The 15,599-nt window shown below is 31.1% G+C and overlaps 1 protein-coding gene across 5 annotated transcripts in view; it reads left to right on the top strand.

The window, feature by feature from the left end:
- The first annotated feature begins 89 nt into the window (after positions 1-89).
- The window catches only part of LOC106668013 (1-phosphatidylinositol 4,5-bisphosphate phosphodiesterase classes I and II), a 30,310-nt gene continuing 14,800 nt past the window's right edge, over positions 90-15,599 (top strand). For 3 of the 5 annotated variants that reach the window (XM_014396374.2, XM_014396375.2, XM_014396376.2), the window contains exons 1-6: positions 2,537-3,253; positions 10,407-10,484; positions 11,248-11,316; positions 13,911-14,051; positions 14,120-14,253; positions 14,312-14,396. In XM_014396374.2, the coding sequence (XP_014251860.1) occupies positions 3,155-3,253; positions 10,407-10,484; positions 11,248-11,316; positions 13,911-14,051; positions 14,120-14,253; positions 14,312-14,396 (606 nt within the window). In that variant the 5' untranslated portion in view covers positions 2,537-3,154. The other 2 variants (XM_024224858.1, XM_024224859.1) reach the window with 2 other exon arrangements.

Below are 15,599 nucleotides of genomic sequence, written 5' to 3'. Positions count from 1 at the left end.
AGTTTTATTCCATCTTACACACAAGTGGGCCTAATGAACATAACTGAAAAGAAGGTTGGACGTAAAGCTAAAGGAATGCCAAAGGAAAATCATATTTATATTTTTGATTTTTATAATCTTTATTATTTAAAAGCAACAGTAATTAATGAATATGCTATGTTGTAAGCTAACATTTCAGCATAGTTGCCTATCTGAAATGGTAGCAATGTTACTTAAATTTCAGCACAGTTGATGGAACAAGGGGGTAAAAGGGCCAAACTATACCCTAGACCCCTTTGGACCCAACAATTTTTTCAACAAGGTACACGCAATATGCGCACAGGATTTAGTAAAGAAAAATATGAAAGGTGCACAGATTTACTCTGTCAGGCAAGCCATAAAGGTACTAAATGTGTTTGCTTTCAGCTCCAAATTAATCTGGAAGTGTCTAAATTGTCTAAAGGCTCTAGGAAAACAACAAGATAATGTTACAAATTGTTAAGGGTCATGAAGGTATACAGGAAATGAACAGGCTGACCAACTAGCCAAAAAAGGTCCTCTCGCCCACGGGACTGGAACTGCTAAGTGCATCGGAATGTTTTCTTAGGTTAGAACAGGAAAAATGGCTTGAGAAAGGAAAAACAAAAGCAGCAGGTATGAGGCAAGATTTATAAATTTCTCAAAAATAAAGTCGAAGGAACTCCTCTCTCAGCTGTCCTGGATTTGAGTAAAATTATAGGCCCCTGTTCTGGCCGCCGCCCTCTTAACTATCACCTAGACCAAATAGAAGATGGGCAAAGCAAAGACAGAAACATAATGAATATGAATGTGAAGCGTTAGCCCGGTTATGATACAGCCACTTCGGTAAGGCATTTTCACACCAAAAGAGGTGTGTGAAGAGGCACTGAGGAAAGTGCTTTGGCCTGTAGGAATGTTTTCTCTGCGATCTTGAAGACTTTTTAAATTAGTTATTCCCAAGTTTTTGAAATGAAGTATAGACCAAAGAGCTACCAATCAAATTTGTAGGCTAAATGAGGATTTTAAATTCCCAGTTGGAGAATACAGCACTTGTCAAGGCCAAGATTAAGGCCCAAAAGTAGCGGCCAGTAAAAAATTCAATGATCATTTGTTCAATTGGTGCAGTCGGTTTTACAAATAACTTGGAATCATCTGCAAAAATGCTGATTTCACTGAATTAAAGGATGAATAGAATTGGATCCAAGACCGATCCTTGTGAAACTCCACTAAGCTCTGTAAAGCAAAACTACACAGAAGGTGTGCCTCTTTTTATTCCACATATATAAGCATAGTATATATTGTCTATGATGCTTTCTAGTTAAATCAATATGCATAATAGACCTACTGTGGATCTTGTTTTTATGGTGAATAATAAAAAAGGAATATAAGCAATAGTACACAGAAGGTGTATTTTTTGTTTTTATGCTGAATATAAAAGCATAGAACATACTCTGTCAAATTTGCTTTTATGCTAAATCCATAAGCATAATAGACCAACTGGTATGTCTTGTTTAATGCTGAATACATAAACTGTAGTACTTGGAACATTATTTACATCCCTCTTTTTCTTCCAAACATGTAAGCATAATACTGTCTACTATGCTGTTTAGCTACATTGATAAACATAATAACCCATCAGATTATGCTGAATAATAAAAAGAAGGAAAAGAAATAGTACAAAGTAGGTGTGCTTCATTATTATGATAAATATTAGCACAGTACATACACTATCAAGTTTGCTTTTATGCAAAATCCATAAACAAAAGTACACAAGGTGTGCCTTGCTTTTATGCTAAAATTTTAAGCATAGTGCATACCCTGTCCTTTGCTTTTATGCAAAATCCATAAGCAACAGTACACGTAAGGTGTGCCTTGTTTTTATACTAAAATTTTAAGCATAGTACTTACACTGTCAACTTTGCTTTTATGCAAAATTCATAAGCAAAAATACACGTAAGGTGTGCCTTGTTTTTATGCTAAAATTTTAAGCATACTGCATACACTGTCAACTTTGCTTTTATGCAAAATCCATAATCAAAACTACACACAAAGTGTACCTTGTTTTTATGCTAAAATTTTAAGCATACTGCATACACTGTCAACTTTGCTTTTATGCAAAATACATAATCAAAAGTACACATAAGGTGTACCTTGTTTTTATGCTAAAATTTTAAGCATAGTGCATACACTGTCAACTTTGCTTTTATGCAAAATCCATAATCAAAAGTACACATAAGGTGTACCTTGTTTTTATGCTAAAATTTTAAGCATACTGCATACACTGTCAACTTTGCTTTTATGCAAAATACATAAGCAAAAGTAGACGTAAGGTGTGACTTGTTTTTATGCTAAAATTTTAAGCATACTGCATATACTGTCGTTTGATTTTATGCTAAATACATAAGCAATAGTACGTTTTGTATATTTTTATTGTTTCATTATTATTATTTTACTATATTTATAGCAATAAGTTTATTATATGTACATGTAAGGAGGCTTAAATCCTTATTTGTACTTTTAAAACAAATAATAAATAAATAAATTTTTCACTTGGTTGATTTTTAATAGGACAATTGAGCGCACGCATACTAGGATTTTTATTGAATTGCTTTTGATTCGATTTTTTTATTATTATGTAGATATCGCGAACTGGAAGTACTTGGTACTGGTACTGAGTAAGGACAAGGACGTAGGTGCGTTTGATCGTTCGTGTGCAGCGTGCGGTGTGCCATCGAGCTCGAGCCTCAGCCGGTTATCTTTGATGCCCCCTCGGCGGACATGCGCAGAATCCGGGAGCTAAAAAGTTGCAGGCGACGTCTCTAGCTGTGCCTGTATCGTTTAGTGTCCGGTGGTGGTGAGGATCTCGCGACTCTCGTAGATCCGTCGATTTGATAATGTCCGAGCTGCTCTGTCCGTGGACGGGCTCCACTCGCTGGAACGTCCCGAGGAGAGACTGCAGTTAAAGGACGACAAATGTGATCGTTTAGACTGCGCGTAGTATTATAGTGCCATGACAAGGTAGTGCTGCCAGATACCGAACTGTTTTGGGACTCTACTCCGGATAACCTTCGATCTCGTTATGCGACAAGTCCAGCGGTGTACATCTGAATTCTCTCCTATTTAATCCGTTTTCCGAGTCGGATCCTCTGCAGACGAGATGACTAACGCCGCGAAGGCCCCGTTGGCGGTCCAGTTGAAAACTCTCGACGTACCTAAATGCATGGTCGATGGAGAAAAAGTCATAAAATGGGACGAGGTATGAGAAATTTTACATTTCCGACCCTCGGTTTTTCTACCTTTTTTTATATTTTTCTTCTAACCCAAGCCCTCAGGCGGATCTTCTGCAGATTATTACCTACCTGTTGAAGCTTTTAATTTTGTATGCGATGAAGCCCCGAGACTTTCCGTCTTCGTTGACGACACTTGTTGAATTACGATCGAATTCGACCCAGCCCCGGTCTTTTCACCTTCCTTCTTTTTCAAAACCGTCTTCGTTTAATTGACCCGAGTCGTTCTAAATTTTCTTCCGCCCTTTCTGTTTATTTACCGGTCCCCCCTTTAAAACTGGTTAAAATAAAAATTTTAAACGGGGCCAAATAAAGCAGATCGATCTACCATCACCCTATTGACACAACGGTTTGTTTCATATTCTAACAATTCCCATGGAATTTTTTACTATTTACAAAAAAAAGATTCAATGAACTTATTCAATACGAACCGTAAAAAAGATCGAAGTTCATTTCTTCAATAATACAGAAGAAGAAAGATGAATCATCAATCATCACTGAATATGCACCGTCTCCAAGTCTAGCTGTAAGCTTCTGGCTGATAAGAAGATAAGCCATATGCCAATTTTTAAAATAAGCGTTTTCCACCATCGTAAATGGAAAAAATACTCTCACTCACTCGTTCTCTCCCTCTTTTACTCACTCACTCACTAACACTCTCACTCTATCTCTCTCCCACTGCACTCTCCGTTATTCACTACCTCTCACACTCTTTCTCTCTTTCACTTACACTATTTCTCTTCCTTGCACTCTGCATTTTTCATTGTATCTCACCCACTGCCTCACTTGCTCCGTCTCCCTCACCCCTCTCACTCCCTCTCCCCTCTCACTCTCACTCTCTAACTCTCACTCTCACTCCCTCTCTCTCCCCTCCCACTCCCTATCTAACCTCTCTCACTCCCTCTCTCTCCCCCTCTCATTCCCTCACACTCCCTCTCTCTCATTCCCTCACACTCTCCCTCTCTCTCATTCCCTCACACTCTCCCTCTCTCTCATTCCCTCACACTCTCCCTCTCTCTCATTCACTCATTCTCTTACACTATTTCTTATTATGTCACTCACTATATCTATCGTTCACTTACACTCTCACTCATCCACCCTCGCTCTGTCTCACTCCCTCACACTCTCTCTCTGTCTCACTCCCTCACTCTCTCTCTCTCTCTTTCTCTTTCTTTCTCTTTCTCTTTCTTTCTCTCTCTCTCTCTTTCCTTTCTCTTTCTTTCTCTCTCTCTCTCTGTATCTAACTTCTCCCCTCTCTTTTATAACAGATTATTTTAAAGATTTGTCTTTTTTTATTTATAATTTGTGGTTTAAAAAAGGCCATGTGGTTTTTTTTATGTTTTTGCTGTATTTTTATTGATTTAATCCCATGATTTTTCTATTTACATTTGTTTAAAAAACCCACATGGAAATTTAAAACAAAAAACAAATTATAAATAAAAACGGCAATTCTTTAAAATAATCCAATAATCCATGTTACACAATTAAAATTAAATTATTCTGCATGAATCATAAATAAGAAAAGGTGTAATATGTACACTAATTGATTAGTGCAGAATAATTTACACTTCAACTGTAATTAATGAACAAAAAAGGAATAATACCATTTACAAAATTATCATTAAGAAAACAAAAGGACAATAAATATATGACATTTATTTATTGGTTAGTACAGACTGATAATGATTTTATTTGTCTATTTTTTTTTTTTTTAATATAATCCAACTCTGAGGAAGACATAATGTGTGATAAAAATAATATAAACCTTTAATTTATCATCAGAGTTAAAAAATTACGAATAATTTATATTAAATTGCAACTAAATTATAAAAAATGATAGAAACTTTAAATTTAGTTTGTTTATTGTTGGCATTTTATTCAAATTCGTAAGCCGGTGGGCATTATTGAGTGCATTGGGGGAAAAATGATTGCCGATTTCACTTGATTCGGTTTTTATACTAAATTATTCAAAATGAATCTTAAGGGAAAGAAAGTAAGTTTTATTACAATAGTAACACTTATACATCCAATAAATTAGCATACAATTGCAAGTAAAATTCAATGAAATGGATATTTTGAAAAAAGGAAATGGTCAAGTGAGCTATAAAATTTGTTTTTTATGACTGCCCAGCTTTTAGTCCAACTGTAAGCAGGACAATGAATGATAAAAATAAGATAAACTTTTAATTGTCAGCCGATTAAAAAAAAAAAAAAAAGTATGGATAATACATTATATTTGATCTTTATCAATAATTTTTATTTGCCTATCTTTGCTGGGTTGGTATGAAGGTGACAGACCAAAATGATAGGGACCCAATTTCAGGTTGATCACCCTGCATTTAAAACAATATATGTAAGAAATAAGACAAACAATAATTTTTTTCCAATTTATTAAACAACAGGTCAGTTATCAATTGCAAAAAGGATAATGTTAGAGAAATAATTTTTAATTTTCATTAGAGTACTAATTTAAATAATATGTCAACATTATTATAATCATGATAACTTGTTTATACAATCTTTTGATCTTGTTTGTACTTGATTAATAGTCCAACTGAATATTGACAAAATATATGATAGAACAAGCCTAATTAATTTCTCTTGTTGGGTTAAAACAAATCTTAATGTTGTAATTGCATATAAAAAATCAGATCAGGTTATTAATTTTTTTAAAACAAGGGTTTCCAACAGCAGAGGTCATATCAACCCTCAGGGTGGTTTTGTTTTTGAAAAAAAGCCCATTTATAAGTATGTTGGGTTTGAATGCAAGGCCACTGGATTCGAACCCGGGACCTTATGCCCTGACAACAACTAAACTATTGTGGCCACCCCCCCCCCTCGATTGATGTTTATAGTATTACTTAATAAGCTGTTTTTACTTTTACATATTTAAAAGAATTTAAACAACTTAAATTAAGTCATAAGAAAAAGATAGTTTTTTATTTTTGCTAATTAGTTTTTAATTCAGTGCAATTATTCCTTTGAATATTAAAATATTCACCCAACCCAAAACTAGTAAACATAATTAAATGAAATTGACATTTAAACCTAGAATTACAGTCATTTTGTCTGGTTTCGTTCATTATTAAAGTACAACAAATAAAAGAACATAAATAATAAGGTAGACTTATCACATAGTATTAAAAAAAAATCTAAAACAATGGAAATAATGGGTTTGAACAATTATAATTGGCTGTTAGTCTTACTTCATAGGGAAATTTTGTTTGAATATTTAAAAACATGTCGAAGAATTAATGCTGAATTATTCAACATTTGGTTTCAGCTAAATTTGTAAAAACAGCACTTTGAAAAACAACAACTATTTTGTGTGTGTATTGTTGTAACCAAGAAAATAAAGGTTTATTACATTCAGTAATTAGTACTGAATTCAGACAAAATTACTTCTTTATGGGAATATAAATATACATTTAAAAAAAAATACAAATACAATTCAAAATATATTTCTAAAAGGAGAAATTCTTGGTTCAGGCTAGCATATCACTTATGTATATCCAGCTTGTTTATTATTAATCCATAGCACAGTTATAAAAGATTGATGTGCTTTTCATTATGCCCTACTTTTGTCAGAAGAAAAAAAAATGGTTTGAATGTACATTTTCTGTATATCCAGTTTGCTTATAAAACAGGGGTTGGGCAGTTTTAAAACAATATTAACATTTTTTTAAACTCCTATTGACATTTAGTTGAAATTTATATCCTGGTGAGCCTAAACTTTTACTCTGAAATTAATATCAATCGATGAAAATGTCTCAACTAATCAAATAATCCTTTCTGGTCTCGACAAATGGCAAAAAGTTTGATGATAGATTGGAATAATTGATTTTGTCATTATTTCTTATGCAAATATTTTTTTCGTTGTTTATAAAACATTCATTGAATTTAAAAAATTGTCTTAATAAATTTATTTAATTCAGACTAATTACTGCATATAAATTAACACACATGCTCATTGTACATTGTAGCTTATTTATCTATACAACTATATGCAAGATTTAAGGGCTGATAAAAAAACTTAAACCCATAACTACTATCTTCTTTCAAAAACGAACATATCTCAAAGAATAAATCATTCATATCTTTTGTATATATACAGTTATCTGTTTTCAAATACCACCAAGTTAAGTACATAATTACGGCAAAAATGTTGTAACAAAAGTATCATCTTTAATCTATCATTACTTTCTACAATTGGCTCCTAGCCTTGTAAAAATTAAACCAATATTTTTATTCAGATATGCTACATTTTTGTGATGAATGTATACAAAAATTACGACACAATTCCAAATATACATATTTTGAAGGAGGGGAAAAAAACAAACTATTAGGTTCAAAGTAGCGTATCGTCCAAATCCGGTTTGTTTATTATTAAGCTATAAAAATGATGAAAAAGATGATAAAAATAAGATAAACATTAATTATGTGCTACTTATTGATAATAAATAAATAAAAATATTTAAAAAATAAATCACTGGTTTTGAGATAACATATCTTTTGTCTGTATTTATTTGAAAAAAATTAAAAACAATCATAAAAACTGTGTCGTAATCCAAATTTTCGCTTCGAACATTTCAGTAATCCGAACAGGAAAAAAAAATTCAAGAAGTGAGATTTTTAAAAGAAACAAATGAAACATAATTTGGAAGGGGTGAGAGTGATAGAGAGAAAAAGAAAGAGATATTATGAATGAGGAAGAATGTGTGAGTGAAAAATAAAAGAGAATGTGAGTAAGTGAGTGAGAGTGTTGAGTGAGTGAGGGGTCATACGAAAGACCAAGACTACACGGATTTTCGAGGATTTCTTTTCTTCAATGAATCCCTTTCTCTGTTCTCTACCAAAAAATGAAAGATGAGTCCACATTCTTCTGGCGTTAAGTGTACCTACTGCCCAAAAAGGACAGAAAAATAGGAAGAAGCAATCAAGAAAATGCAAAATAAATTAAAAAAAAAATTTAAAAAGAAAAATTAACATATGTACTCTAATAGGTTTAATGTTTTGTGTTTGCAAAATAATCCAGTTTTCTGTTAAAATTGTTTTTTGTACATTTTGTATTTTTTAACACCTTCCGTAATTCAAATTTTTCAGTAATCTGAACTAATTATTGTAGAGACTAGATATTCGATTTCTGAGAAAGCACTGTGCTTCACCCGATTTTTAAAATATACAAAGGAGATCATTAAGTGTACAATTAGCTTCTATGTATAAATGTATATGTAAATGTTCTATGTAAATAGTAAAATATATGTAAAGTAATTGGCGGCTTGATTACAAGTTTTCACCCTGCCTACTCGTCTAATTGATGTAATTTGGGTCACTATATGGCCAAAACGGACCAAACCCCCTAGTTTTTATATGGCTCACATTGTCTCATGGGGGCTGGGCAAAACAAAAATCCACTTTTTTATTCCATGTCCTCTTGAAAGTTCGGCATATATATTACATATCGAGTCTAATTTTGGTCACTTCCACCTTTTGCTATCCAATCATCCAAAATCGGCCTATTCTGAAATTTATTAATAAACAAAATTGTATTGAATTTTAAAATTTATTCCATTGATTTAAGAAAATGAGATTAATATACATTTTAAAAATATATTAATCTACTATAATCAAAAATAATAAATCTAGATTATAAAGACTGTAAGCTTTTCTAACTTTTTATTTTTTACGTAGATGCGTTTTGAGGCTCTTTTTGCCTCCTCTTCAGTACGTTTTTATTTTGAGTGTCAACAGACGGCTGACTGGGACAACAGACAACAGCCTGGAGTCGTCTGTTGACACTCAAAATAAAAATGTACTGAGGAGGAGGTGGAAAGAGCCTTGAAATGCATCTACGTAAAAAATAAAAAGTTGGAAAAGCTTACGGAGTCTTTGCCCTGATTCTCATCCATATCCAACAAAAAGAAAAGCGAAAAACAATAAATCTAATTTTTTTTCTTTTATTTATTTGTGTATTATTTAAGCTTATGTTTTTCTCCAAGGTCAAAATTCTATGAAATAAAAATTAAATATAATCTTAGTTGATCCCATTTCTCTATTGTTAAAACAATAATGATGACGTCAGGGGATGTTGTTACAAAGAAGATAAACTCATAATTACCTAGATACACAGCTTTATTTATTATTCAACTATATAAAAGATAGTGACAATAAGATAAGCTTTTAATTAGTTGCTGTTTGATGACTGAAAAGAAGATAAACCTATAATTAACTACCGTTGACACGTTATTCAAATTAATATGCTAAGTGAACGTAAACTATTACTCTGATATCATTAGGCAAAAAGGGAAATGACTTTCCTAAAGTAATTAAATTTTATCCTTCGACTAAAAATATACTATTGTAAAAGCTTGCTGTATGAGTTATAAAAATAACGTGAATTGCTAATTTTTTGTTGTTGTTGTGTGTGTGCTATTTTTCAAGTAATTGGAACCGCCAAATTTTTCTTCAAATTGGTTTATTTTTATTCATCATGTTTGAACCAGGATCAATAAAAATGAATAATAAACCAAGATTTTTTTATTTATAGGAGCCAATTTTTTCCAAGATAATGAATGAATAAATTGTTATTTCAAAAAATAAATCTAACTTATTGAAATATTAATTTATTGGGTTTGAGCTAACACATATTAACTGGGAAAGTTAAAAAAAAATTATAAACTTTCAATTAGCTGCCATATCGTTGACCCATTATTTATAAATAATACAAAGAGACTACTAAATGAGCCAAAAATTATATTCACACAATTGGATAGGCAAAATTAATTAAAATTTAAATAAACTATTGCAATAACATGAACATTAAGAATTATGTGTGGTGTTTAGCGACCATTAGTTAATGATTATTTAGAGTAACAATCGTTAAACAATTAAATAATTAAAAAAAAATTCAAGTATATTTTAAGTAAAATTATTGATGCTGTAAAATTTAACTTCTTTTGTGATAAGTATAGTATTTTATTTATAAAAATGTAAGATTTGGTGGAAATGTGTGTGTGCATACATACACCAACAGCAGACAAACATCAAAAATAAAAGTCCTTTTAATATATATAAAACCACATTTATTGTAAATTTTAATTGATACATTTTTTTGTTATTCAGGATTCAGGTGTTGGGACTCCAGTTACACTGCGGGTCGACAAAAATGGATTTTATCTCTATTGGCTGGACCAGAACAAGGTATGGTTTTTTTTTCATTTTTTTTTCAAAGTATCAGCATAAAAAACATGTGGTCTTATAAATTTGAATTTTGTCGTACTTGGTCGCATTACCACATTATTTTCCAATCATTTAGTTTTTCTAAATTCGGAAATCCAATCGGATGTGTCAGATCATTCTTTATCAATTCGTTTTGCCCATGGCACGTTTCCAAACTTGAAAAATAATCAGCATTCTTCGTGGTATAAAATTTTCCAAACGCATGTTTAACAATTGAAACATAAAATTTTGTAATTTCTTACAATAGGAAAAAAAGGTCAACAGTGAAACCGGGTTTCAGTGGGACCTGTTTCCTGTGTCAAATGAAGAACATAGAGGATGCCGTTCATTACTGTTGTGTAATGGGGCACAAATTGATTTAAAAACAAAAGTCACAAAGAATAACATTACAAATCAATCTCATTTATCTTTATTTTAATTTTATTTTTTAATTCATTATCCCAATATTTATTACATTTGTTATTTTAGGGTCATTACAAAAATGTAAATGATTTTTTAAAATAATTGTCATGTATATATTTAATTTTTATATAGAAATGAAACATACAAGTGCAAACTTGATAAATTCTCCTTTTATATTTACATTTACTTGCAAGTCTTACTCTAATTTTTGAATTAATCTGATTTTTAAGTGCATAGAATTACAAATACAAATTAGTTATTCATTTATTTACTTAGATATTTTTGAAGAAGAGTTAAATTATATATAATTTTTTCCCTGTAGGAAATGGATTTGCTTGATATTGCTACTATTAGAGACTGTAGGACTGGAAAACAAGCTAAAATACCAAAGGTGAGCTTATTTATAAGTTACCATTGCTGATATTTTTATTAAACATTTTTAACAATTGAAATAAATTTTTTATATACTGTATAGAATTTACCTAGGGACACAATAGAAAGAGGCATGATTGTTTCAGTGGTTGGAGATAGACGGTATGTGGTGTGACATGACAGCGGTTTCCTCTTTAACAGATATGTCCCACTAGTGATATTATCATGTTCCATTTTGCCCCTGTGACAATTTCAAAAAGAAATATGACGTCACAATATGCTCAGACAAAGGTCGTTCTGACATCAATTTTCACTGTTTAATCTGTCATAACTTGTCACATTTTGAATTGTCTGTTAATTGTTTTTTCTGTTTGTACTCGTGTTATGCACTTTGATTTGGGTATTATGTACCGACGATATGATAACAAAATATTTGACATGCATTGTCACAAGTCGGCGAAATGACACAATTTCAATTCTCTGTTTGTTCATATTTAATTATGTCAGTGTCAAATCAAATATTACATAATTAAGAAAATACTTTTTTCAACATTGTTTCAAACAAAGAATAAATTTTTTTTTTCATACACAACTTTTCTTTTTTCATATACTACAACTGAAATTTCTTTCTTCATACATTAAAACTTCATTTTCTTTTTTCTTGCACTACAACTTAATTTTATTTTGGATGCACTACAACTTTACCCTTTTTAAAAAGATAGTTCCACTCACAGTAAAACTGTGTGAGTAACCTCATAGTAACTCACTGTTAGTAGGAACTATCTTTTTAAAAAGATTTAACAACACACTCACTCCACCATTTATCTTTTCTACAACTTTACTGTCTTCATACACTACAACTTAGTTTTCTTTTATCGTACACTACAACTTAATTTTCTTTTTTCATACACTACAACTCTACTCTCTTCTTACACTACCACTTAATTTTCTTTTTCATATACTACAACTTAATTTTCTTGCTTCACACATTACTGTTTTCTTTTTTTCATAAACTACAACTTATTTTTGTTTTTTCTACGCTCCAACTCAATTTTTTTTTCACACACCACATCTTCATTTTTGTTTTTCATACACCACAACTTAATTTTCTTTTTTCTACACTACAATTTAATTTTCTTTGTTCATACACTACAACTTAATTTTCTTTTTTCATACACTACAACTTAATTTTATTTTTTCATACACTACAACTTAATTTTATTTTTTCATACACTACAACTTAATCTCCTTTTTTTTTTTTTAAACAGAAAGTACATAATTTTATTTCTTCATACATCGCAACTTAATTTTTTTTCATACATTACAACTTAATTTCCTTTTTTCATTCACTACACCTTAATTTCCTTTTTACATACACTAAAACTTAATACTAATATGTAGGATCAGGAAAGGTGGTAACTTTGAAACAATTCGACTAATCTATAGGGGCTTTTTACAGTTTTCAGAACTATAAACTACACAGAGAGCGTTCAATATCTTACTGGACATTTCTCTATTCGACTTATCACGAGTTAACATCTAACAAACATCGTGAATAATCATTGTGAATCTTTTGGATTCTGCAAAAATAAGTAAAACATTTAATGAGTGTCTGTTGATTTCATCCTTATTTTTCTGGTAGTTCTTGTAAGGTACTTATAAAAACTAAAGGTTGATTGATAATAGACTCAAAGAAGGTAAATGCAGTTATCGAACAGTTTTAATGCTATAAAATCTAGAAGAGTTAAGAATTTGTAAAAAGGACCCTGGACATCGGAGAAAAAAAATTTCCCCTGGATGTCTCAAAATTTCCTTTTATTGTGTAATATTTAGTGCAGCCACCAATGTCCGTAAAGCACCCTTTAAACCCATAAAATATGAATTTTCAACACAATAAAAAGATGATAATTTAGAGATCGTGAGATGCGGCCTAATATGGACTCCACATTAGACCGCATCTCATGATCTGTAAATTATCATCTTTTTATTGTGTTGAAAATTCATATTTCATGGGTTTAAAGGGTGCTTTATGGGCATTAGTGGCTGCAACAGGTATTGCATTGATACGGTGCTCATCACTGTACTATGGTAAGGGTAAAGGTCTTGAATAGTTTAAAAATAACTTAAAAAAAGGTGCTTAAAACCTGTATGATTTTTTTGCCTACTTTACTGAAATGTCTTCATTTTTGTAACTTTTTTATAATATTGTCTAATATGAACTTGCATATTATTTTCTTATCATAAATTAAAAAAAGGAGAAAAAGAATTAAATATACCTTCAAATACATACACAACAAAGGCAGAAACCTGTACTTTAAAAAGAATATGTAAATTAAAAAAAAAAGTCTCAGCTCCTAGGACTATTGGAAAGAATGCATTTCAAGTATTTTTTGACCTAATATCAATAAAAACATTCCATTTAAATAGGTGACTTGACCAGCCACCAGAGCCCATCCTTCTCAGATTAAAAATTAATCATCTTTAATAACAGTAAAACTATAAATCTAAATGTATTTCTCTTACCTTAAATAAGATAATAATGATTCTTTGAATTATTTTATGATACACACGACAATAAATTGTGATTATTATTACAAATTTTTCTATTTTTAGGATCCTAAGCTCAGACTTAACGTCACGATGGGCTCTTCTCAGGACTTACTGGAGGATAAGACTGTTACTTTATGTCATGGTTCGGATTTTGTGAACTTAACATTTATTAATTTCTGTTGCACAAAAAAGGAAACTGCACAAGTGAGTCTTTCAGCGTTTCTGTGCTTGACTGAAGAATATTAATTAAATTTATCTTTTATGTTTATTAGTTATGGACGGATGAATTATTAAAATTGGCATTTAACTTATCTCAACTGAATGGATCTGTTATGAAATTTTTGCTCAAGGCGCATACAAAATTGCAGCTGAGTGTAGATAAGTCATCAAAAATTCCTATCAAAAAGTAGGTAATTCATTGTTTTTAAATTGGGTAGTTTTTTCTAAATGATTTTTTTTTACAGTATAATCAAAATGTTCACACAAAATAAAGAGGACAGGAAGAGAGTGAAAACTGCTCTCGAATCGGCGGGAATATCGACGGCAAAGGTAAAACAACCAAATCTCTCACTTTTAATACTTCACTCAAAAACACTTTTGGTGCCTCATGCTCAAAAATTTCACAATATCTCCCTTTAATATCTTCTTAAAGGAGAAGTCGGAAGCACACACTAATATTAGTAGCACCAGCACTGCTATATATAATAATAAAGCCAACAAATGTAGTTGAACCTTAGAGTAACGAACATGTAGATAATGTAAAAACGTATATAACTATGCCTGGGAATGTGCATCAATATTAAAAATGGTGATGTCTTTCTTTCAAGTTAGTTGTTGGAAACGTCATAGTTGACTAGATATGATTATTCTTTTATTTCTTTAGATACATTTTTTCTCACCTTTCTCATTATTTCAGATCAATTTGATACAAAAAGAAATCATACTTTTGATCTAATTCTTCTTTTCAGTTTAAGGTTTTTAACCAATTGTTTTTGAGCCAGGACTTGTGAACATAATATACGCCATTGGAACTCAATTTAAGTAGGGGCTGATTTTTCGTAAGTACTATATGGGCAAGATCATCTATGTCCAGCCATTTTTAGAAATCTCACTCAATTTAGTTAATGTAAAAATATCAAATTGAAAATTTTAAAACTACAAAATTATACATTTAAATTGGACTTAGAGTAAATTTACAACAGGGCTATGGGCCACATTTTATTCCTTAATTTAGTCAAATTGAATTTCAAAATTGTTCCTTGTATTTAATATAATATTAAATTATACAAGCTAAAATGTGTTCAATGCTATTTATGTGCTATCAACTTTAAATGATAAATGTGAAATAATAAGTAGTAAAAAAGTAGAATTCACAGCAAAATTAACACAAAATATTTAACCCTTAGGCTAAGGCCACACCGAAGGTGTCGCAGTTGGTGCCTAGTTATCTAAAGACTCCCATGGTGATACATTCTTGAACAACAACTTGAAACATTTGAGAATGACCACTTAGGGCGTGATGAACAGACTAGTCAGTTTTTTTTCTTGTGTGTTGCACACTGACTTTTAAATTTTGATCATAAATGATATCGCATTAATAGCGATGTTTGCTGCTGAATCGACCCCACCTTATAAAAATGTAACAGTTCTAAAAAAAAAATGTGGGAAGATTACAAGGGAAATTTGCCATTTTTGCTTCTCTCGCAATTAATATGGTGCACTCAGCAATAAGTTACCTTTTGCAATCGTTCA

Source organism: Cimex lectularius, unplaced genomic scaffold (assembly GCF_000648675.2).
Source record: "Cimex lectularius strain Harlan isolate CLEC.00 unplaced genomic scaffold, Clec_2.1 scaffold88, whole genome shotgun sequence".
Taxonomy (NCBI): domain Eukaryota; kingdom Metazoa; phylum Arthropoda; class Insecta; order Hemiptera; family Cimicidae; genus Cimex; species Cimex lectularius.
Note: the sequence above shows the minus strand (reverse complement) of the source record. Positions and strands in the feature narration are given on the sequence as shown.